Source organism: Choloepus didactylus, chromosome 2 (genome assembly GCF_015220235.1).
Source record: "Choloepus didactylus isolate mChoDid1 chromosome 2, mChoDid1.pri, whole genome shotgun sequence".
Lineage (NCBI taxonomy): Eukaryota > Metazoa > Chordata > Mammalia > Pilosa > Megalonychidae > Choloepus > Choloepus didactylus.
Genome location: NC_051308.1, coordinates 118,674,042 through 118,700,145, shown reverse-complemented (window position 1 = coordinate 118,700,145; position 26,104 = coordinate 118,674,042). Strand labels below are relative to the sequence as shown.

At 39.6% G+C, this 26,104-nt stretch overlaps 1 protein-coding gene and 1 pseudogene across 4 annotated transcripts in view; one reads left to right on the top strand and one right to left on the bottom strand.

Annotated features, from left to right (window-relative positions):
* CHD1L (chromodomain helicase DNA binding protein 1 like) overlaps nt 1-26,104 on the top strand; it is an 89,852-nt gene that overhangs the window by 31,320 nt on the left and 32,428 nt on the right. For 3 of the 4 annotated variants that reach the window (XM_037826208.1, XM_037826207.1, XM_037826210.1), the window contains exons 7-12: nt 16,178-16,340; nt 17,634-17,789; nt 18,483-18,575; nt 21,442-21,538; nt 23,266-23,339; nt 24,601-24,711. In XM_037826208.1, the coding sequence (XP_037682136.1) occupies nt 16,178-16,340; nt 17,634-17,789; nt 18,483-18,575; nt 21,442-21,538; nt 23,266-23,339; nt 24,601-24,711 (694 nt within the window). The remainder of the gene's footprint in view (nt 1-16,177; nt 16,341-17,633; nt 17,790-18,482; nt 18,576-21,441; nt 21,539-23,265; nt 23,340-24,600; nt 24,712-26,104) is intronic. The other variant, XM_037826209.1, reaches the window with a different exon arrangement.
* On the bottom strand, nt 18,718-19,935 carry LOC119526790 (annotated as a pseudogene).

Here is a 26,104-nt window from a genome sequence, read left to right as displayed (position 1 = left end):
ATGGGTCCATGGATACTTGGGTTGCTTCCATCTTTTGGCAATTGTGACTAATGTTGCTTTGAGCATCAGTGTGCAAATATCTGAGTCCATGCTTTAAATTCTTTTGGGTATATACCTAGTAGTGAGATTGCCAGTTCATCTGGTGGTTTCATACTTGGCTTTCTGAGGAACCATCAAACTGTCTTCTTTAGCAGTTGCACCATTTTACATTGACACCAGCAATGGATGAGTGTTCCTATTTCTGTGCATCCTCTCCAACACTTATTTCTTTTATTTTAATAGCAGCCTTTCTAATGGTGTTTTACTTTGCTAATGCTACAGAATGCAAAACACCAGAGATGGATTGGCTTTTATAAAAGGGATTTATTTGGTTACACATTTGCAGTCTTAAGGCCATAAAGTGTCCAAGGTAACACATCAGCAATCGGGTACCTTCACTGGAGCATGGCCAAAGGCGTCCAGAAAACCTCTGTTAGCTGGGAAGGCACGTGGCTGGCGTTTGCTCCAAGTTCTGGTTTCAAAATGGCTTTTTCCCAGGATGTTCCTCTCTAGGCTGCAGTTCCTCAAAAACATCACTTAGTTGCACTTGGGATATTTGTCCTCTCTCAGCTTCTCTGGAGCAAGAGTCTGCTTTCAATGGCTGTCTTCAAACTGTCTCTCATCTGCAGCTCCTGTGCTTTCTTCGAAGTGTCCCTCTTGGCTGTAGCTCCTCTTCAAAATGTCACTCTCAGCTGCACTGTGTTCCTTCTGTCAGCTCATTTGTATGGCTCCACTGATCAAGGCCCACCCTGAATGGGTGGGGCCACGCCTCCATGGAAATGATCTCATCAGAGTTATCACCTACAGTTGGGTGGGGCGCATTTGCATGCAAACAACCTAATCCAAAGGTTCCAACTTAATCCCCACTAATATGTCTGCCCCACAAGATTGCATCAAAGAATATGGTTTTTTTCTGGGGGCATAATACATTCAAATCAGCACATTCCACCCCTGGACCCCAGAAAAGCATATTCTTTCCAAATACAAAATACATTCATCCCATCACAATATCACAAAAACTTAAATCATTTCAGTAACAATAGTTAAGTACAAGATTCCATCCAAATCAATTATAGGTGTGGTAGGTCCTAAGGCATAATTCTTCTTTAGCTGTGGATCTGTGAACTTAGAACAAGTTATGTGCTTCCAATATACAGTGGAGGGGCATCATAGGATAAACCTTCCCATTGCCATAAGGAGAAACAGTAAAGAAAACAGGGTTAACAGGACCAAAACAGTTCCTAAAACCTGCAGGACAAACTCCATTAGATTTCAAAGTCTGAGAGTCATTAACAGAACGACGTTGCATCTTGGGGCTTGAGAGAGTGGGAGTCTAATCCTTTCTAAGGGCCTTTTCGGCAGCCCTTTCCTCTCCAAATGCTGGGGTGAGTTCTTCAACATATCCACACACTGGGGAGACCACCTTCTCAGCCCCACCCTCCTCAAACATTGGGGCAGCACCTGGATTCCCTTCGATCTCTGGGGCACACACTCAACCCCTTCAGAACAGTGGCATGGCAGCCAGGCTCTCCCCAATTCCCTGGGAATGTGCTCCACCCTCTTTGGGGCTTGGGGTGGCAGAACATTTCCTGAGCATTGAGGCGGAAGGCCCACCCTCGACCTCCAGGGCAAACTCACCCTTTCCATGCATGTGGGCTGCTCTGCTCTCCCAGCCTGAGACCTCTTGACTCCAGACCTCAACCTCCGTGGCTGTCTTTGAAGAAATTTTTCCTTCAGTTTGTTCTTTGTCTATCTCCTCCAGTCCAGAGTTGCAGCATCTCTGTCTATAAAGGTCTCACAGAAATTCTGTTGGCTTCGCATAAAGCACACAGGGGTCAAAGCAATCAGACAATAGGACTTTCCACAAATCCTTTCTGGAAAACTCTGTCTCCAGTCTTGGCTTGTATTGAAATAGTGGTCAGGTTCCAAGTTTGGTTAAAGCTTCATGTTGGGCTATAGCTTCTGGAGTTCCACTTCCTGGAAGCCCAGAAATTTCCAAACCATCAGTTTCTGGTTTCTTTGAACCCAAGAGTTCAGTTCTAAGTTTGTATCTCTCGACTCGCATTTTACTATAAGCTGCAAGGAGAAGCCAGGGCACATCCTCCACACACATAGTCTGGAGATCTCCTCAGCTAAGTATTCCAGGTTGTCGCTTTCAAATTCTTCCTTCCATCTGACACCAGGACTCAATTTTGCCAAATTCTCTGCCACTTTAGAACAAGGATCCCCTTTCTTCCAGTTGGCGACAACACATTCATCATTTCTGTTCAAGGCCTCATCAGAAGTATCTTTAGAGTCCATATTTCCACAGTCTTCAAAGCAGTTTAGGCCTTTTCTATCAAGCGCCTCACAGTTCTTCCAGAATCTTCCCCGTATCCATTTAAAAAGCCATTCCAACATGTTTGGTATTTGCAAACTCAGCAGCAAAAGCACCCCACTTCTCTGGTACCAAAATCTGTTTTAGTTTGCTAATGCTGCCGGAATGCAAAACACCAGAGATGGATTGGCTTTTATAAAAGGGATTTATTTGGTTACACAGTTACAGTCTTAAGGCCATAAAGTGTCCAGGGTAACACATCAGCAATTGGGTACCTTCACTGGAGGATGGCCAAAGACGTCCGGAAAATCTCTGTTAGCTGGGAAGGCACGTGGCTGGCGTTTGCTCCAAGTTCTGGTTTCAAAATGGCTTTTTCCCAGGACGTTCCTCTCTAGGCTGCAGTTCCTCAAAAATGTCACTCTTAGTTGCACTTGAGATATTTATCCTCTCTCAGCTTCTCTGGAGCAAGAGTCTGCTTTCAAAGGCCGTCTTCAAACTGTCTCTCATCTGTAGCTCCTGTGCTTTCTTCAAAGTGTCCCTCTTGGCTGTAGCTCCTCTTCAAAATGTCACTCTCAGCTGTGCTTTCTTCAAAGTGTCCCTCTTGGCTGTAGCTCCTCTTCAAAATGTCACTCTCAGCTGCACTGTGTTCCTTCTGTTTGTCAGCTCATTTGTATGGCTCCACTGATCAAGGCCCACCCTGAATGGGTGGGGCCACGCCTCCATGGAAATGATCTCATCAGAGTTATCACCTACAGTTGGGTGGGGCGCATTTGCATGCAAACAACCTAATCCAAAGGTTCCAACTTAATCCCCACTAATATGTCTGCCCCACAAGATTGCGTCAAAGAATATGGCTTTTTCTGGGGGACATAATACATTCAAACCAGCACAAATGGGTATGGAATGGTATCTCCTTATGGATTTCATTTGCATTTCCTGAATGGGTAATGATGTTAAACGTCTTTCTAGGTGCTTTCTGGGCATTTGTATCTTCTTTGGAGAGTTATCTCTTCAAGTTTTTTGCCCATTTTAAAATTGGGTTGTTTGTCTTTTTGTTGTTAAGTTGAAGGATTTCTTTACATATTCTGGATATTAATCCTTTATTGGCTTCGTGGTTTCCAAATATTTTCTCCCATTGTGTATGTTATCATTTTACTTTCATGGTAAAGTCTTTCTGATGCATAAAAGTTTTTAATTTTGATGAGATCCCATTTATCTATTTTTTTCTTTTATTACTTGTGGTTTGGAAGTAAAATCTAAGAAAACATTGCCTAACACAAGGTCCTAAAGATGCTTCTCTATAGTTTCTTCTAGGAGTTTGATAGTTCTAGCTCTTATATTTAGGTCTTTGGTCCATTTTGAATTGATTTTTGTATATGGTATGAGGTAGGGGTCCTCCTCTTTTTTTACCTATGAAGGTCCAGTTCCCAGCACCATTTGTTGAAGACACTGTTCTTTCTAAGTTGAGTAGTCTTTGTCACCTTGTCAAAAATCAGTTGGCCATAAATGTGAGGATTGATTATTGAGCTCTCAATTCTATTCCATTTGTCTATATATCTGTCCTTGTGTCAGTATCATGCTGCTATAAGTATCATGCTTTATAATAAGTTTTAATATCAAGAAGTGTGAGACCTACAACTTCATTCTTTTCAAGATGGTTAGCTATCAAGGGCCTCTTACCCTTCCATAGAAGTGTGGTGATTCATTTTGCCATTTGTGCAAAGAGGGTTGTTGGCATTTTGATTGGGATTGCATTGTATTTATAAATTACTTTGGGTAGTGTTGACATCTCAATGAATCCATAAATGTGGAATATCCTTCCATTTATTTAGGTCTTCTTTAATTTCTTTTAGCAGTGTTTTGTAGTTTTCCATGTACAAGTCTTGTATATCCTTGGTTAGATTTATTCCTAGATATTTGATTCTTTTAATAGCTATTGTGAATGGAATTTTTTTCTTGATTTCTTCTGATTGGTCATCATTTGACATAGAAACAGTACTGATTTTGGGGTGTTGATCTTGTACTCCGTCACTTTGCCGAATTCATTTATTAGTGTTAGAAGCTTTGTTGTGGATTTTTCCGGTCTACAGACCAAGAATACATTCTAAATTAGAAAAACTGCCCTTCAGTTCCACTGCATCCTTACTATGACAGTATAGTTTTCTCTGTACTTTCATTTTACCCTTCCCTGTTCCTTTATTGTACATAAAGTAACTGCTGTATGTTCACAAGCATATTGTTTTTTTTACTAAATGGCCAATGGTATGTTTTGACTGATGTCAAATGGAGAAGGGATGGGGGGAAATACTGGTTCTGTGAAAATACCCCCTTTCTCCATTAATGGAGTACTCATTTAACTCTTATGTTTATAGTCCAGCAAATTATTTTGCTCTCACTATTTAACAAAAACCAACAACATAAAAAATACTTGCATACTAAATTGCATTTATTTTTTTCTTACTGAGACTTTGTCTTGAGGACATAACTAAATTTATCACCACCCTCCGCCCAATATTGCAGAAAGATTAGTACAGTGAATGTTATAAAGCAGATACAAACAGCTTGCAGGATTGGAACCAACATTAACTAACAAAGAACAATTTTCATCTAAATCATCATAAAAATGTTTAAGTAAAAAAAAGGGGGGTAGGGGAGAGATGGGTCAACAAGGGTTTCAGATTGAAGAACATCTTCACATTTCATCTAATATTTTCAATCCTAGCTAGAGTGTAACAAAATGAAAACAGGAGTACTATATATAGGATCATATCCTGTGCAAATAGGGAAAGTTTTACTTCTTCCTTTCCAATTTGGATGTCTTTTATTTCTTTTTCTTGCCTAGTTGCTCTGGTAAAAACTTCCAGTACAATGTTCAATGACTGCTGACATTGGGCATCCTTGTCTTGTTCCTGATTTCAGAGGGAAGCTTTCAGTCTTTTCACCATTAAGTAGGATGTTAGCTGGGGGCCTTTCATGTATGCCCTTTATCATATTGAGGAAGTTTCCTTCTATTCCTAGTGTTCTAAATGTTTTTATCAAAAAGGGTGCTGTATTTTGTCAGATACCTTTTCTGCATCAATTGAGATGATCATGTGGTTTTTTCATTCATTCATTTCATTCATTCATGTGGTGCATTATATCAGTCAATTTTCTTATGTTAAACCAACCTTGCATACCTGGGATAAAAACCATGATCATCGCATATAATTCTTTTGATATGCTGTTGTATTTGATTTGCTAGTATTTTGTTGAGGATTTTTGCATTTATATTCATAAGAGATATTGCTTTGTAGTTTTCTTTTCTTGTGGTATTTTTATCCAGCTTTGGTATGAGGGTGATGTTGACTTTGTAGAATGAGTTAGGGAGTAGTCCCTTCTCTTCAGTTTTTTGGAAGAGTTTGGCAGAATTGGAGTTAAGTCTTCTTGGAATGTGTATTAGCTACGGTTCTCTAGGGAAACAGAACCAACAGGAGATAACTGTAAATATGAGATTTTATACAAGTGTTTCACACAGCTATGGGCATGCATGAGTCCAAATTCCGTAGGGCAGGATGCACAAGTCCAAATTCCTTAGGGCAGGCAGCAAACTGACTACTCCAATGAAGGTATTCAGTGAACTCCCCAGGAGAGGCTGGCTGGCTGAAGAAGAAGTGAAAGTTCTCTCTCTTCTCCCTTAAAAGTCTTCAACTGATTGGATTAAATCCAGCTGATTGGATTCTCTCATTGCAGAAGGCATACCCTTCATTGATGTAATCAGCCACAGATGCAGTCAATTGATGATTTAATAAAGCAGCCTTCTGGTTTATTAACTAGCCACAAATGTCCTTGCAGTAATGGTTAGGCCAGTGCTTGCTTGACCAGACACCTGGACACCATCACCTGGCCAAGTTGATATATGAACCTAACCATCACAAAATGTTTGGTAAAATTCCCCTGTGAAGCCATCTTGTCCTGGACTTTTCTTTGTTGAGAGGTTTTTGATGATTGATTTGATCTCTTTACTAGCAATTGGTTTGTTGAGATCTTCTGTTTCCTCTTGAGTCAATGTTGGTAGTTTGTGTGTTTCTAAGAATTTGTTAATTTCACCTAGGTTATCTAATTTATTGGCATATAGTTGTTCATGGTATCCTCTTATAGTCCTTATTTCAGCGGGGTCGATAGTAATGTACTCCTTTTCATTTCTGATTTTTGTTATTTGTGACCTCTCTTTTAATTTGTTAAACTTGTAAAGTTTTGTTAATTTTATTGATCTTTTCAAAGAACCAATCTTTGGCTTTGTTGGTTCTCTTTATTGTTTTTTTTTTTGTTGTTGTTTGTTTGTTTGTTTTCTATTTCATTTATCTCTGCTCTAATTTATTTACTTCTTTCTGCTGTATTTGGGTTTAGTTTGCTCAACTTTTTCTAGTTCTTACATTTTCAAGGTTAGGTCTCTGATTTGAAGTCTTTCTTCTTTTCAAATGTAAGCATTTAGATCTATAAATTTCAATCACAGCACTGCCTTTGCTGCATCTCATAAGTTCTGGTATGTTGTATTTTCATTTTAATTTGCTTCTAAGATATTCCCTAATTTCGCTTTTGATTGCCTCTTTAACCCATTGTTTTTTTCAGAGTACATTTGTTACTTTCCACATATTTATGAATTTTCCATTTTTCCCTCTGTTATTGATTTCTAGTTTTATCCCATTGTGGTCAGAGAATACACATTGTATGATTTCAATATTTTTGAATTTATTGAGGCTTGTTTCATGAGTCAGCATATGAGCTATCCTAGAGAATGATCCATGTGCACTAGAGAAGAATGTGTATTCTGTTTTCATTGGGTGTAGTGTTTTATATATGTCTGTTAGGTCTAGTTTGTTTAGTGTATCATTCGGGTCCTGTACTTCCTTATTGATCTTCTTACTAGATGTTCTATCCATTATTGAGAGGGGTGTATGAGAAAGTCTCCTACTATTAATGTAGAACCATCAATTTCTCCTTTCAGATCTGTCAGTATTTGCTTCATATATTTTGGGGCTCTGCTCTTAGGTACATATATATTTATAAATGTTACATCTTCCTATTGAGTTGTCCCCTTTTCAGTATATAATGACAATCTTCATCCCTCCTAACTCTTTTTGACTTCAAGTCTCTCTTATCTGAAATTGATATAGCCACCCCATCTCTTTTTTGGTTACTACTTGCAAAATATACTTTTTTTCCATCATTTCACCCTCAATCTCCTTGTATCTTTGACTTTAAGGTGAGTCTCTTAGAGCCAGCATATAGTTGGGTTATGCTTTTTTATCCATTCTGCCAATCTCTGCATTTCGACTGAGTTTAATCCATTTACATTTAAAGTCACAGCTGATAATACAGGACATTCATTTGCCATTTTACTAGTCTTTGTAAATCTTATACCTTCTTTGTCCCTCACTTCTGTTAATGCCTGTCTTTATATTTATTGCCTTTTTGTGTTGTACCATCTTGAGTCCCTTCTCATTTCTATCTGGTTATACTTTTCATCTGTTTTCGTTGTGGTTACCACAGGGTTAAAATTTAACATCCTAAATATATAACAATCATATTTGGTTTTATACCAACTTAACTTCAGTAGTATGCACATATGCTTTTCCTATACCCCTCTGCTCACCCACCGTTTTTTATTTGTATTTGTTACCATTTATATCTTTGTACTTTGTATGCCGAAAACCATAGGTTTATCATTATTTTTATGCATTTGCATTTTAGCTCCTTTAGGAAGTAAGTAGTAGAGTTAAATACTGTGCCAGTTTGGATGTATTATGTCCCCCAAAATGCCATGTTCTTTGATGCAGTCTTATAGGGGCAGATGTATTAGTACTGATTAGATTGGCGTTCTTTGATTGTTTCCATGGAGATGTGACGCAGTCAGCTGTGGGAGAGACCTTTGATTGGATCATTTCTATGGAGGTGTTACCTTGCCCATTCAGTCATATAAAGGAGTTCACAAACAGGACCTCAGAGCAACTGAGTGACATTTTGAAGAGGAGCTGCAGGTAAGAGAGGACAGAATGCCCCAAGAGCAACATTTTAGAGAATGCCATTTTGAAATGCAACCTGGGAATAAGCAGACGCCAGCCACGTGCCTTCCCAGCTGACAGAGGTTTTCCAGATGCCCATGGTCTTTCTCCAGTGAAGGCACCCTATTATTGATGCCTTACCTTGGACACTATATGGCCTTAAGACTGTAACTCTGTAACCAAATAAGCCCCCTTTATAAAAGCCAATCCATTTCTGGTGTTTTGCAAAATGGCAGCATTAGCAAACTGGAACACATACCAAACAATACAATATAATAATAATGGCATTTATAATTACCTACATGGTTTTCTTAACTGCAGGTCTTTATTGTCTTATCCTTCTTTGAACCACTGTCTAGTGAGTGTTCTTTCCTTTAAGTCTGAAGAGTTCCCTTTAGCATTGCTTGTAGGGCAGGTCTAGGGGTGATGAACTCCCTTAGCTTTTGTTTATCTGAGAAGGTCTTAATCTCTCCACATTTTTGAAAGAGATGCTTGCTGGATATAAAATTCTTGGCTGGCAGTTGTTTTCCTTCAGCACTTTAAGTATTTAAACCCTCTGCCTTCTGGCCTCCATGGTTTCTGATGATAAATTAGCACTCAGTCTAATTGGGACTCCCTTGTAACACGTTGCTTTTCTCTTGCAGCTTTCAGAACTCTCTCCTTGTCTCCTGCATTTGATGTGTAATAAATATATGACGAGGTGTTCTGGTTTGCTAATGCTACCATTTTGCAAAACACCAGAAATGGATTGGCTTTTATAAAGGGGGTTTATTTGGTTACACAGTTACAGTCTTAAGGCCATAAAGTGTCCAAGGTAACGCCTCGACAATCAGGTGGGTACCTTCACTGGAGGATGGCCAATGGTGTCTGGAAAACCTCTGTTAGCTGGAAAGGCACATGGCTGTTGTCTGCTTGCTTCTAGACTGTGCCTCAAAATGGCATTCTCCGAAATGCCTGCATCAGTCCCCAACGGCTGTCCTCAAAATGTCTGTCTCAGCTGAGCTCCTCTCTCGGCTCCTGTGCATTCTTCAAAGTGTCCCTCTTGGCTGTAGCAAGCTCGCTCCTTCTGTCTGAGCTTATATAGTGCTCCAGTGAACTAATTCAGACCCACCCTGAATGGGTTGGGTCACACCTCCATGGATATTATCCAATCAAGGTCTTGTCCACAGTTGATTGAGTCATATCTCTGTGGAAAGACTCAATCAATAGAATTACAATCTAATCAACACTAATAGATCTGCCCACGCTTCAAGGATAATGGCATTTAGGGGGACGTAATACATTCAAACTGGCACAGCCATTAAGTGTCCAAGGTAAGGCATCAATGATAGGTACCTTCACTGGAGAAAGAACATTGGCATCCGGAAAACCTCTGTCAGCTGGGAAGGCACATGGCTGGTGTCTGCTTGCTCCCAGGTTGCGTTTCAAAATGGCGTTCTCTAAAACATCAGCTTTCAACAGCCATCTTCTAATGTCTGTCTCAGCTGCAGCAGCAAGTTCCTTCTGTCTGAGTTTTTATAGGGCTCTAGTAAACTAATGAAAGCCCACATTGAATGGGTGGGACCACACCTCCATGGAAATTTCAGAGTTATCACCTATAGTTGGGTGAGTCACATCTCCGTGGAAACGACTTAATCCAGTGATTCCAACTTAATCAGCTCTAATGTGTCTGCTCCCACAAGATTGCATCAAAGAACATGGCTTTTTCTGGGGGACATAATATATGCAAACTGGCACACGGGGTGTATTTTACTTCATATTTATCTCTGGGCTTCTTGGGTGTGCATATTCATATCTTCTGCTAAGTTTGGGAAGTTCTCTGTCATTATTTCTTTGAATATTCCTTCTGCCCCTTTCTCTCTATCTTCTTCTGGGACTCCCATAATGCATATATTGGTGCACTTGATGGTGTCCCTTAGCTGTCTTCAGCTATTTTTGCTTTTAATATTTCTGTTTTCTTTCTGTTCATCAGCCTGATTCATTTCACATGTCTTGTCTTCATGTTCACTTATTCTTTCTTCTGCCAGCTCCAATCTGCTCTTGAAACCCTCCTGGGCATTTTTTAATTTCCAATATTGTGGTCTTCAACCCCAGAGTTCTGTTTGATTGCTTTTTAAAATTTCTGTTTCTTAGACTCTTATGTTGCTCATTCATTGTTTTCGTGATATTCTGTAGTTCTTTCTCTGTACTTTCCTTCATCTCATTGAGCATTTTTAAGATCATTTTTTTTAAATGCTTTGTTTGGTATGTCCACATTTTGGGCTTCTTTATTGGTGTTTGCTGTATTTTTAATCCTTTTCCTAATGGGCCATTGTTTCCTGTTTCTTTGTTTTGTCCTCATTTGTTGCACCCTATACATTTTTTTAAAGAAATTTTATTTTGAGATAAATGCAAACTTACAGGAACAGTTGCAAAAACAGTACAAACTCCATACACAGAACTCCAGCATACCCCGACCCCCCTCTCCCGATACCCCGATCCACCACCTTTAACATCCTGTCACACCACCATTTCTTTCTTTCTTTCCCTCCCTCCCTCCCTTCCTCCCTCTCTCCCTCCCTATCATCCATCATCTATTGCTCTGTCTTCTGAACATATGAGAGCAAGCTGCACACATCCTTGAAAAAACAATATAATTCACATATACATTTCCCATGAACAAGAACATTCTTTTATGCAATCCCATTAAACGCAGCTAAGAAGTTCAAGAAATTCAAACTTGATACAAAGCTTACATTCTATATTTCCTTTTTTTTTTTTTCCTTTTGTCTCATCTGCTTCCTTTTGAGCCTCTTCTCCTCCATCCTCAGATCCCATCCAGGATCATCCTTGGCATTTAATTGTCATCTATTTAGACTTTTTTTTTTTTTTTTTTTTTCAACTGTGGAAACGTATATACAGCCTAAATCTTCCCATTCCACCCCCTCCCTAGCCTTCCATTAGTGGGATTAGTCACATTTAGAATGTTGCAATGCTATCACCTTCCCACCATCCATTTCTGGAAATTTCCCTTCACCCCAAACAGAAACCCTACACTCATTTTTTAACTCCCCATTTCCCCCTTCCCCCACTTCTTGGAACCCCTACTCTATTTTTCATCTCTGTGGTCATATTCTCTGATAATTTCTTTGTGTTTACCATGGGGCTTAAATTTAACAACTTAAATCTATAACAGTATTGTTTTTCTTTGATACCAACTTAACTTCAATATGACACATAAACTATGTTCCTATACTCCCTCATTCCCCCACTTTTATGTAGTTCTTGTCAAAAATTACATATTTCACATTGAGTCCAAAACCACTGATTTATCATTACAGTTTATGTATTTTAGATCCTGTAGGAAGTAAATAGTGGAGTTACAAATCAAAAATACAGTAGTATTGGTATTTATATTTACCATGTGATCTTTAGTGGTACCCGTTATTTCTTCATATAGTTTCAGCCAATTGTTTAGTGTCCCTTCCTTTCATCCTGTCAACTCCCTTTAGCATTTCGTATAGGACTGATCTACTGGTGGTGAAGTCCCTCAGCCTTTTTCTCTGTTGGTAGGGCTCCCTTTAGTATCTGTAGTAGGGCAGGTTTTTTATTAGCAAAATCTCTCAGCATTTGCTTGTCTGTGAAAAATTTAAGGTCTCCCTCAAATTTGAAGGAGAATTTTGCTGGATAAAGTATTCTTGGTTGGAAATTTTTCTCTCTCAGAGTTTTAAATATGTCATGCCACTGCCTTCTTGCCTCCATGGTGGCTGCTGAGTAGTCACTACTTAGTCTTATGTTTTTTCCTTTGTATGTGGTGAATTGCTTTTCTCTTGCTGCTTTCAGAACTTGCTCCTTTTCTTCAGTATTTGACAGTCTGATCAGAATATGTCTTGGAGTGGGTTTATTTGGATTTATTCTATTTGGAGTTCACTGGGCATTTATGCTTTGTGTATTTATATTGTGTAGAAGGTTTGGGAAGTTTTCCCCCAAAATTTCTTTGAATACTCTTTCTAGACCTTTACCCTTCTCTTCCCCTTCTGGGACACCAATGAGTCTTAAATTTGGACGTTTTATTTTATTTATCATATCCCTGAGATCCATTTCGATTTTTTTGATTTTTTTCCCCATTCTTTCTTTTGTTCTTTCTTTTTCTGTTCTGTGGTCCTCGAGGAGGCTGAGTCATTGTTCAACTTCCTCTAATCTTGTATTATGAGTATCCAGAGTCTTTTTAATTTGACCAACAGTTTCTTTTATTTCCATAAGATCTTCTATTTTTTTATTTACTCTTGCAAATTCTTCTTTATGCTCTTCTAGGGTCTTCTTTATGTCCTTTACATCCTGTGTCATGCTCTTCTTCATGTCCTTTATATCCTGAGCCATGCTCTTGTTGCCTGTCTGTAATTCTTTGATTAATTGTGCCAAGTACTGTGTGTCTTCTGATCTTTTGATTTGGATGTTTGGTTTGGGTTCTTCATATTGTCTGGTTTTATCATATGTTTTAAGATTTTCTGTTGTTTTTGGCCTCTTGGCATTTGCTTTACTTGATCCCTAATTTGACAGACCTGCAGCTTGGTGGCGTACACTTTCTCTAACTAACCAGCAGATGGCATCCGTGAGTCACCTGTTCCCTTCAAGTCAGTTCTCCCCAACTTTGTCTTTGTGATGTGTGTGGGTCTGATTCTTGTGGGGTCCAATTGGTGCACCAAGTTTGGGTGTGTTGCTGGTGCTGTCCGCCCTGAATGTGGGGCGTGTGTCTGGGTGGTTAGGCAGGCAGGGCAGCTTCAATAATCAAACCTCCCAGGTGTTCCTGGAGATTTAAGGCTGTTGCAGGAGCCTAAGCCTTCATTTTAGTTTTTCCACCGATTGTCACTGCCGCTGACCTACAAGTCCTTGGTATTCGCGTAGGGTCCCTGGGATTTCCGAGCAGTTCCCCCTTCCCAGCTGTGCTCTTCCAGGACCTCTGCTGAGGGAAGGCTGTGCCACGTCACTAGTGTGCGCCAGCCCGCCAGGGAAGCCCTGGGTCGCTGGGCCGTGCAGGGGTGCTCCCAGCCTGCTTCAAAGATGGTTGAATGGGACACGTTAACTTCCCCCTTTTCGCACAGCTCTGCCCTCCCAGCTCTGGGACAGTCAGCTGTGGGTGCATTAAAGGCCACTGTCCACGGCCAATATTGTGGCATGTGTGTAGTGCTGCGGGAAAGATTCCCCGTTACACTGGGTTTCTTGGTGTGGCTCTGGGCTGTGGGTCTGGCCCCGTGCAGGAGCGTCCCCTGCCTGCTTGGGAGATGGCTGCAAGGAATGCAGTTTTTTTTCCTCCTTTTGGCTCCCCTCTGCTCCTCTGGTCTCAAGACAGTCAGCAGTGGGTGTGGGAAGGGGTATCCTCCACGCCAGACACCGAGGTGTTAGCCCAGCCCACTCCTGCCGTGCTTCACTGTGCGGCTCTCCCTGTTGTATCTGCAGCCGCTCCCGGGCTTTTTTTTTTTTTTTTTCAAAGAACTAGTCCATCTCCAAACGCCAGCCCACCTTTTCCCCACAGCGCAGCATGGCCGCGGGACTTTCATCCAGCTTACTTATTCGTTTCAGAATGCAGGCTCCTGGTTTCACCAAATGCATGTTCCCTGTGGATTTAGCAGACCTCATCTGGCTGGTGCTATGCTGGGAGTGGTGTTCTGGGTCACTTTCTGGTTTTTATCTCGCACACGGTACATTTTAATATTTTATAATGTTAATTCAGGGATTTATTCCCTGGGATGTCTGTTTCTTGGTTTTGTAACCAGCTGGTGATAATACAGAGATTTTTTTGAGCTTCAGCCCTCCTATCAGAAAGGTCTACTCAAGGCAAATGCAGTGTGCAGGGTTTTCCTTATCTTTTTGGACCTCTGTCTTGTCCTGGGCTTTTGCTTGTTATTTGTTTTGGAGTTCCCTTGTGTATAGGAGTTTGGTTGTCCCCTCTGTTTCCCAGGAGACAGACCTCCCTCTGCTGGATGTTTGAAGCCAGTAGGCCTTTGTCCCATACTGTCCAGCTCTATAGTTTTTTACACTCCTTTCATTGTTCAAGCTGCTTTTGCCTGGAGGGCAAATTCTGGAAGGAAGTTCACCCCTAAGAGGACTTTCCTGAGTCAGTCTTTCCCAGCCAAAACAGGGCCAGGGACCCACAAAAGAGAGGCAGACCAGCTCCAAACTGCCCTGCGGAGATCAAGAAGATCTCTGACGGCTCCCCCAAGTTGAGTTTTCCTGGTCTGCCCAGCAAATACAGCCCTTTAGTTAACTGTATCCACAGTCCTGAGGCAGTCTTTAAAGCCCTACTACCTCTGCCCCTGTCCGGAAAGGGGTTGAAACAATGGCTGTCACCACCTTTGTCTGGGGCAGGTTGAAACAAACAATAGCTGCCCTCAGAACCGTGATCCAGGGATCCAAATTCACCAATCAAGAGTTGTGATCAGTGATCAGCTGTGCCTACCCCTGTTCTTGGGGAAGAGGATTTTTATATGTCTTTTTCTGTCACCAGTGAGCTAGCCAGGGACTGTACCCCTTGGCGGCCTGCCATGAGAGTGGAGTATGGACACTGGTAGCCACTGTACAGAGTGAGCAATATCCAGTAATTTATCTGCCTCTTCCTCCCACTGTACAGTGTTCTTCTGGCCTCTGGAGTTTCAAAATAGTTGTTTCAAACAGTTCCTGCTTGTTTTATCATTGTTTTGGTGGAAGAACTGAGTCCTGGAGCTCCCTACTCCACTATCTTTCCAGTAAGTTAAAAGTAGTATATGCTTATGACCTCCCAAATCAAAATGTGGAGTCAGGAAGAAAAATAAAAACATGAATAATCCTACTTACCTGTATATATTAGCACTTTTGTATACATTCTGCCATATACTTTGCCGTGAATATACATACCCAAACATATAAACTTGAATATATACTATTTTAAAAATCAAAATGTATATTATTTTAAATATAAAAATACAGTGTGTGTGTGTGTGTGTATGTGTGTATGGGTATTTCCCATACTAGAAAATAATTCTCTAAATTTTACTCTCTTATCTAGATATTGTCTTATGTACGTGGTAAGCCCTCAGATAAGAAGGCAGTTCAGCTATGTTATAATACACACACACACACACACACACACACACACACACACATACATTATGTATATATTATATATATATACTCACAGACATGCATACTCTATTTTGATATTTAAAATAGTGTACATTCATAGGATATGATTTTCCCTTTTTGCTGTATTATTTAACTCTAAGGAGTATATGGGTTGTAAGTTCTTGTTATTATCAGTTGAGAGTTTATCAGTTACGTGTAAGTTCTTAATATCAGTTGTCCTTTGACATCATTTCTGTTGTTGTTTTAAATGGCCTTTGACTTCATTAATCTCTTATTCTTGGTGTTCTTATCTGTTGTTCAAAATTAAAGGATTCTTTTCTGTTTTGGGCTGTATATGATCCTGTTTCCTGACACATCCAGAATGTCTGGAATCTGATCCACTGTAAAGTTTTACAAAAGGGCATTCTTTTAATATAGATCTTCTTGATCATAATAGTAGGATCTGATGCTGTAGTTTTGGGTTTCCCAAACTGGGTATATTCTTATAGTTGAAACTGAAGAGGTGCCATTTCGAATATGAAACAGCTAGTTCACAACTTGAACTTGAGTCTTATGATTTTATGTTCCCTTGACCATTCCATTAAATCATGCCTCTGTTTGCATGGCTAAAGGTTGTGATGGCTATTCTGCTCTTGCTTTCCAATGTTGTGGGTTTTTTACTTAATTTATTTATGTATTTTAGTTTTCAGTAGTCTTCCGTCTCCTGTTGACTGGAACTCCCATCCAGAACAGCCTTCAAGAGCTCTACTCCCTCCTCAGTTTTGTGGAGCCTGCTGTCTTTTCCAAGGAACAGGCAGAAGATTTTGTTAAACGTTACCAGGATATTGAGAAGGTGTATGAGTCAGGCAAGTTCCCATCCTACAAAACATGCGATCAAAGTCTGGGCCCCAAAAATGTCAAAGTATGTAATGGTTATAGATAGATGAGTAAGAGAATCGATGACCATAGAGATAAAGAGGAACACAAATATAAGGTGATATTAGATGCCTTGTGTTCTTCCCAGTTGTGTGCTATTTATTACTTTCTTATTGTTTGTTACACAGTTCTACCATAGACCTTATTTGGTCATTTTTTAAAGAAATACAAAGTGCCTACTGATTTACACACTTTTTTTCCGCTACTGGTGATTTCTGTAAGAGTTTTAACTTTCCGTGCCACTTCCCAAGGCAGGAAAGTATGTGGGTGCTATCGCCCCAAACTACTGTTCAACATTCTGCAAAACTAGTGTTGTAATATTGCACCCACACCAGAAAAGTCTGGGATGGGTGGAAAGTGGAAGTGAAGAGGGAACCCTTCCTCATTCATACAGTTGGCAGTAGTAGTCTCCTTCTCATGTCCCCCTCTTCCCATGGAATTATTTGTCTATTCCTGTGATATTTTCCCAGGATGATTATTCAAAACAAATTGTAGGCGTGCCAATTAGGGGAATATATTAGATAAATATGAGATGGAGAGGCTTCTCTTAGCAAAAATCCCCATACCAGAGGTTGAAATTAATTGAGGAAACCCTCTCTAATTTCTGCCATGTAGTTAGGATTGCCAGATAAAATATAGGATGCCCAGCGAAATACTGTATGGGACATACTTATACGCAAAAGTTATTAGTTGTTTATCTGAAATTCACATTTAACTGGGCATCCTTTATTTTTATTTGCTAAATCTGGGAGCTCTACACGTAGTGTAATTCCAAGTTAGGTTACTCTTTGAAATTCAAGATACCTAGAGAAGTTACAAGGGATTTAGAGTCAAAAGAACCAAGTTTGAATGCTAGCAACATTAGTGTAGCTATTGACTATGGATAAATTACTTAATTTCTCTAATCCTCACTTAATTTGGCTATAAAAATGGGAAAAATATTGTTTACTTGCCTTACCTTTCCATGCTGTTATACTGATGAGTGAGATTGTATGCAAAAGTGCTCTGGAGACAGGAACTCCTGTAAATGTGATTGTTAGTACGAATCAGTTTCTTTGAGTATTACTAGTTTTTGGGTTAAGAACCAGTAATGATTTCAACATGGGTTGGGAAAAGGGATTCAAGGAAGAAATCCTATGCAAAATTATCATTCTGGCTTAGAACTCAGAAGTGGCATGAAAATGAGAAACAAAAATAAATGCTGTATGTTTTTCCCCACATAGCAAGTGAACTACACAAACTCTTGCAGCCATTTCTGCTGAGGCGAGTAAAAACTGAAGTAGCTACAGAGCTTCCCAAGAAGACAGAAGTAGTAATATATCATGGCATGTCAGCATTGCAGAAGAAATACTACAAGGCCATTTTGATGAAAGACCTAGGTAATCAGAGGGCACTTGGCCATTTAGAAACTTAAACAAGGATGTGATTTTCATGCTGTTTATAACACACTCATTCTGTATAGCAAGTATTTGGAATGAAATTTTTTATTCTGAATAATATTCAAGTCAACTGCAGTGAGGTTGTGGCAGACTATCTTTAATGTAACTCAGGTTTATTGGTTGTTGGAGTTGTGAAATTTCTTTTTTTTTTTTCCACTCACCCAGTTTTCCTTATTGCCTGTAGCCAAGTAAGCACTCCTAAGTGTCCCAGTCATGTCTTTCATCCTCTCATTTTGTTAGATATTAGACAGACTGTAAACTTTTTTGTTGAATCACATTCACTGGGAAGAAGTGGGGGTGGGAAGGGAGAAATGGGAGTGGGACAGTCTCTCAATTTTCAGTTTTCATTTTGTGTCACGTGGCTCCACAACTATTAAAGAAGGAAATTTAGAATTTTGCAAAGGAGTAATAAAATATTCTTGCATTCAATTTATAGTTTAAATTTCCATCTTAAAACAAAATGGTGGTTAAGAAAATTTCTTATGGGTATGCTGTTACTTCCCAATGCAATTTGATGGAAGTTGGGAGGTTGATATAAGTTAGAAAGGTATGTTATTGGAGTGAGTAAGGTTATTTATGGAAACTTACTATTTTTCTTGTTTGGTTTTCCATCTCTTTCTTTTTAAAATTTAGATGCATTTGAAAATGAAATGGCAAAGAAAGTTAAGCTTCAGAATATCTTATCCCAGCTTTGGAAGTGTGTGGATCACCCATATTTATTTGATGGTGAGGCAATTCTCTTTTGTGCTACATTACTTATTTTTCACTTGAGACATTGACTGTAATTGTTTGAGAAGCAGTGGAATGAGAGATACAAAACTGGGGAGACAGACCAGAAGCTGCAGGTACCATGACCCCCTAGAACTTCTCACTCTGTGCCCACTTCATCATAATCCTTCTCCAGGCAGCCAGGTCCTCTCAGGCCTAAGGCAACTCCCTTTTTTCTATGCCCTCACCCTCATACCAGTGCATGAATGCCTGTCTGGCATACATGAGGTCAAACTTGTGGTTGAGGCAGGCTTAGCATGCAGACTGCCTCTGCTCCTTGGCCAGGTCTCCCCATATACCATTGTTGTGGTGTTGGGGCTGGTAGTTAATGCCACCTTGAAACCTGTGGGACACCAGTCCACCAACTGAATGGTATGCTTGGTCTTGATTGTGGCAATGGTGGCATTCACATCTTTGGGCACCCCTTCTCCAAAATAGAGTATACAGCAGGCCATGTACTTGCCATGGTAAGGTTCACACTTGACCATCTGATTGGAGGGTTCAAAGCAGGTATTGGTGATCTCTGCCACTGAGAGCTGCTCGTGGTAGGCCTTTTAGGCTGGGACAGTGGGTGGATGGTGAACCAGAGGAAAGTGGATGTGGGGGTAGGGCACTGGGTTGGTCTGGAACTCCATGAGTTCCTTGTTAAGAGCCCTGTCAAAGCTCAGGGAGGCAGCGATGGAGGGCATGATTTGGCTGTTGAGCTGGTTGAGGTTGGTGTAGGAGGCTGTTCATTGTCCAGGTTATAGCAACAGATATCACAGATAGTCTTGTTTTCTACCATGAAAGCACAATTTGGGTGCTCCAGGGTGCTATGGTAGTCATTGTTGAGTTGTAGTGTTCCACCACTGCCATGGACACTTGAGGGTTGGGAAGATGTTACACTCCAACTTGAACTTCTTGCCATAGTCAAAAGAAAGTTACTCCATCAGCTGGGAGGTGAAGCCTGAGTCAGTGCCACCCCCAAAGCTGTGGAAGACCAGGAAGCCCTGTGGCCTGGTGCACTGATCTGTCAGTTTTCTGATTCACTCCAGCACCAGATTGATGATCTCCGTCTGCACAGTGTAGTGGTGATGGGCATAGATATCAGCTGCTCAAGGTGGAAGAGCCACCCATAAATTCCAGTTCTTTCCCCATCCACAAAGACATATAGGTCCATAAAGACAGCCTGGAGTTTGTGCTTGCCAGCCCCTACCTCACTGAAGAGTGTTGAAGGAATCATTACAGCTCCCTAGGGTCTTGTTGCTGGGTATGGTACCATTGGGCAGTATGCTGTGCTCCCAGTAGAGCAGTAGAGCTCCCAGTAGGCATTGCCCATCTGCACCTCAGCCTGGCCCGCATGGATGGAGATACACATGGTTGTTCCAATAGGTGAAGTTTATGGAGGGTTGTTGTCAGCATGTGTGCTGTGAGTCTCCAGCAGTATCCCTCCACCCACATTACTTTTGTTAATATTTCTGTAGCCAACATCACAGCAGAATTTCTCAAAAAAGTTGCCTGTATTTACTGTGTCTATGTCATTTCTTCCCCTTTTCTCTTGTTAACTTTTTATATTGATATTATCTAATAAATTGATAATATTCAAATTCCTTCATTTGTCCCTCTAATGTCTCCATGGCTGTGTTTTTCTTTTTTTTGTTTTAATCCAAGATTTCAGTCATAGATCCTGCATTGCATTTGTCATGCCTCTTTAGTCTCCTGTAATCTAGAAAAGTTCCTCAGCTTTTTTTGGCCTTTTCTTTTTTTGTCTTTCATGACATTTACAAATTTGAAGAGTTAAGGCCATTTGTTTTGGGGGATGTCTCATGATCTGGGTTTGTGTGATAATTTCTCCCATTGTCTTGAGCTCACTCTAGCCAGTCAGCTTTTTATGACCACTATTCCAGGTTCACCAGTGATCCATGTTGCCCAGCCAATGGTTATTTCTCAGTTCACATTTTAATTCATCTCTTTGAAGGTGAAGTTGGTCATTCCTTTCTTGAAACACTTTTTTTCACTTGATTTCTGAGACAACACTTTCTCTTGGTTCTCTATCTGCCTTACTGTCTGCTCCTTTTCAGTTTCCTTTGCTTGTTCCTGTTCATTTTATGGACTTCTGTAAATTTCCCTTTAAGCACTTCTGTAGCTGCATCTTACAAATTTTAATATGTAGTATTTTCATTTTCATTCAGTCTGGGGCTTTTTAAAAAATTCACTCTGATTGGTAGCTCTGGGAGCAATTCCAGGACTTCAGTAGACACAGAAACTGTAGTATGGATAGGATCAGAGATCTCGAGGATGATTTAATTGAGCAGGAGTCATTTGAAGAGAGTCGTTGCCAAGTAGCACTATGAACTGTTTAAACATTTCACAGAATCTTAGTTAGGTTCATAACAGAACTTTTTCTGGAGGGGTTTGAAACATGTAGATTTTGTAAGAAGCCCTCCAGGATTCTGACTGTTACCTCCCATGTTGAGATCACTGATTGATAAATCTAAGTCTGTTTCTTGATTCATTTTCTAGAGTGAAAGCCTCAAGATTTTGCTCTTGGGTCCCCTTGATCTTTAGCATCTCCCTGTGCCTCAGTTTCCTAAAGCATGGATTTGTTCCTTGGATATATGTTTATTAGGCATTTGGGGTATGAGATAGGCTCTAGGATTATGTTATACTTCATCATGCAAACAAATAATTATAAAATTCCTCAAAGAGAAAAGATACTTGGGGCCATTATTAATTAGAAGAAATGTGGCCTTTCCCTGTAGCCTGGCCATTGACTTCTCTATTCAGGACTCTATCTTGAGTGGGGGAAAATTACTGGAAGTAAGTTTTCCTTTTTCTTCTCTAGGTGTAGAGCCAGAGCCTTTTGAAATTGGAGACCACTTGATTGAGGCTAGTGGTAAACTTCACCTGTTGGATAAGCTGTTGGCATTTCTGTATTCCAGGTAGGTGATAGGTTCATATTTTCTGTTCTGAGCTGGTGACTTAAGAATAGTGAGGAACTCACTGATTTCTTGAGACTGATTTCATTTTTCCTTTTCAGGACTCTGATTCAGGTTCTATCTCTTTTTCAATTGTATACCCCTCCCATCCAACCCCAGTCCCTCCACAAGCATCCTTTTCTTCCCTGAACTCTCCTAGCACTTATAGTCTGAATCCAGTACTTGGCAGTACAGTACCTTGATCTACTATCTGGTTAATTGGTATGTGTTAAATTTATCACTCCAGCTATATTGTTTCGCTCCTTAAGAACAGCATCAAGCATTTCTTTTTATAATTTCCTGCTGATATTTTGCATAAAATAGGCACATAATAAGGGCTCAGTATATGTTCATTTTTGCTAACCAGTGGGGTTTATTTTGAACTCAGGATATACTTGGGAGATTCTTTCCTGGAGACATAAGTAGGGTATCAGAAGTCCTCTAAAGGTTCAGTTAGTATCCAGTGACCTGGTGCCCAGCCTGTTCATAATGTTCCTAATGCTCCTAGGGGAGTCTAGGAAATGCCCATCTTTTCAAGGATTTCAAAATTGTCCGTTTGGAACAACTGCCCCTAGTACAGCCTGAACCAACCTAAAACCTCAGATTTGGCAAAACCTACCAACCTTAGGAATGTGCAAGTTAAATAATTTCATGACTATATTTATATATATATATAATTATATTTATAAAATATGTGACTATATTGTATTGGCTCTAATATATCTACTGTGTGGAAGAGTTGGAGAAGGACCCATAAATATCTTCTGTCCAACCTTTTTATTTCAGAAGTGATGAAACAGGCCCAGATTGCTTATGTGATTTGTCCAAGGCCATTTTGCCAGCAAATGGCAGAGCTGGTCTGGAATTGAGGTCCTCAATTTCAAGCTCAGTGTTTTGTCCACCCCACTTGGGACTAGAGGCTGAAGGAGTTCTCCATAGTTGTTCTTCTTATACCCTTTGGAAGCTCGTTTGCTCCCGTGCTTCTTTGTTTACGCAAACTTAAAATAATGGCTGATAGTATGGAGCTCTGGGCTAAACTTTGTCCCTGATTTAATCCATCATTTTGCCTCCTCCTGCCCTCTTTCTTCTCCCAATACATTAATTTTCTTATGTGTCAGATGTGATATGAAATGTTACCTGCTGCTTAGTTCTCTAAAATGTTGCTTCTTAGACTCAGTCAACATACCTCTAGATGACAGGATAGTAATTTTGCACCCTCAAGTAAGGAATAACTGTTGGTGACTGACCACAGGCTCTTCAGGGCCTCCAGTGTTTGTTTTGTTTTTTATGCATTTGAATTTTTCATTGTACTCTTCACATATCTACATTTATTTATTACTAAAATTAAAAGTTTATATCTCTTTATGCTGAATAAATTGACATTACAGAAAGAGTCTCCTTGATTATCCTAGGGCTTCTTAAACCTTGGTATATTGACACATGCCCCTGGGAATATCCCTATACCAGTTTGAGCACTACTGCTTGGGCAGATTATAGTTACATGTGGTATGTATCTTATATCAGTATTTAGAGTTTCTGAGGAGATCTCTGTAAATGACGATGGCATTTATATTTTTGTATTAGTGTTTCATTTATGTGTAACCTTGTATTCTTTGATAAATTTTTCCTGAGGGAAACCCTCCTTAAATTCTAATGGAGTTGATACTTTTTCCTTTTCTCTTTCTTTCCAGGGGTCATCGAGTTTTACTTTTCTCCCAAATGACCCAAATGTTGGATATTCTCCAAGACTATATGGATTACCGAGGTGACTCCCCTTAGCCACCATATTGTTAGACTTTTTAAAGACTTGACAGTCATAATAAGACTATGAGGAGTAATCTGGAGGGTCATGCATGAGGTGTGGGAATGTTAGGAAAACAGTGTAAGAACATTATTCAGAACAAATAGAAGGTTAAAAGTGTAAGAAAGAGAAGTGTAGAAGGCAAGGATTGACAGGACAGCAGGGTAGAGACACATGGGTAGAAATAAACACACAGATTCCCATCACTGAAGTGATTTAAAATTATGGGCACAAATGTTGCACTAAGGATTCTTGAAATTTTTTTTTTTTTTTTTTTGAAAAATGCATGATAAAAAGTTTCAGTGACAAAAGCTTTCAGTGTACTGCAACATTCAACTCAACATTTGAGCACTTATTCAGGATCAGTAGAAAGGAGGAATATTGAAATTATGAAAATCCCATGTATCAGTCAGGGGAAAGGTAAGGGCAATTTTTTTTCAAACACAGTAGAGAATGTAGGTTATTACGTTCCTATGGGGACACCACTTAATATATAATAAAATTTATGTGGGATGATAGGAAAAGGCTATAACATTGGTTAATCTTGAGGCCAGTGGTGAAGAAATACCAATGCCAGACCTCACTACCTGAAAACTGTTTAAAACCTGAGTCCAGAATGAGTTTCTCAGATCCAGTTGATGCTCTCCAAGTACTGAAGTATATCTGATCCAGTGGACACTTGGAGTGAATGCCCACTGGTGGTTTAAGGAATCCCCAAATTCATAAACACAGCTTGAACATTTAATTCCTCTTCCCATCATGGGTCTTTGGTGACAGAGAAACCTGAAGCTTCACTGAAAGACAGATGCTAAGCTATCAGGTAGGCTCACTCACCTGTTCCCAAGTGATTGTTTTACTGCTTGCATAATTGAAAATTTTGTCTCAGCAGAATTAGAAATTAGCACCATGGTGTGGATGTTCAGGGTTGTTTGGGAAAAGCTATAAATGAATATTAAGTCCATGAATGTCAAAATACATTAACTACATACATTGCAAAAACCCAGAGGAGAGTATTATGGTGAGTCCTTTTGTAAAGTGAATTGTCCCTTGAATTTAGGTTTTTTCCCCAATGGGATTGGTTTAACATATGTGGCTATATATAGAAAGAGACAAAATTGATTGTTTGGTTTGGGGCTCATTTAATTGTTTATTCCCCAAAGAATACTTGAAAAGGATTAATATCTCTCTGCTTCTGTTTATGTTTTTTTTTTCCCTTGGTGTAAAGGCTATAGCTATGAGCGTGTGGATGGTTCTGTGAGAGGAGAAGAGAGACACCTGGCCATTAAGAACTTTGGACAACAGCCCATTTTTATTTTTCTCTTGAGTACCAGGGCAGGTAGGCCACATAGGCATTTACTGGAGTGGACCAATAAGGGGTGATACAGTACTTTAAAATCTCAGCCATTAGTACCTACTTCCTTAATTCTCCAAAAGGAGAGGTCATTAATGAATGTAAAAAAGGTGAATTGAGGTAGTTGACATAAGTTTACCAAGGTATTGCACTTCTGGCATGGTGCTATTTTCTATGCAACCTGAACTATCCTTTTATAAAAGAAGGCTGAAACCTGGGGTTTTTGGAAAATAATTCTTGTTTGTTTGGCCTCTGACCTTGGGATTGTCCTGAATTACTTATGCAATTTTGTAGAATGGTTTGTTCACTTTAAGTGGCGGCAGCTCTCCTTTCCAACTGTGAATTTGAGAAATGAGGTAACAACCTGGCTGTTAAATTGTGCCTCTATAAAAGCTTGACAAAAATCTAGTTTAAAAAAAAAAAAAAAACCCAACTGTAATTGTAATGAAACTGCAGCAATTTTGGATTATTTATTACATTGCTTATATATGACTGAAATCATGAATATTACATATGACATTTGTAGTGCTTTACCAGTTTAGAATGTTTTTATATACTAGTAAATAATATAAACTTAGTTTTTGGAGATGAAATTATCTTTCATGTGCATGTCATGAGCAACCAACCAGACATTTAATTAGTTTTGAACTTGTAGGAACACTAAAAAAAAGTGTATCCTCCATTAGAGATCATTATCTTTTAGAGAGAGAGTTAAGTCTTATGCAGAGTGCATTTATTAAGTGCCTAGTATTTCAAGGGTATATAAAAGAAGTGTTAGTTATAATCCTTGACCATAAGGAGATTGTTTCACCTGTGTATATCTTATCTCCCTAATAAAATTAATAATATAAAATATAATAAGATACATTTGTCCTCAGTCTCTTCCAAGATCATAGTAGACTGCACCCCAGATCTTAGCCATTTATTCATGTGATCACTTGTCTCAGGGATGTCTTATGAGAAATTGGAAGGATCAGTGCCAATGTATCATCAGTGCTGGGAAAACAGTTCCATTTATACTTTTTTTATTTTATCATCTTCATGAGGGCAGTATTATATTTGAACTGTGTAAAATTAGGAAAAAAGAGATCTTTGCTTTTCAGCTCATCTCCTTGGAGTACTTAGTCATCATCAGTCAAAACAGAGTATATCTTCTAGGAGCTGAAGCAGTATTTAAAAGACTTCTCTCTGCCTTTCAGATATTTCTGTGATGAGTCATATTGCCACCAGATGGCAGTGATAACTCATGAATGTTTCTCCCAGCCCCCCAAAATAAGGTTATAGCTTATTTATAAAATTGTCACCCCTTAATTAAGAGGAGCTGAATTTGTACACTATCAACCCCAGAAGAGGATAACTTTAATGGAGCACATTTTGT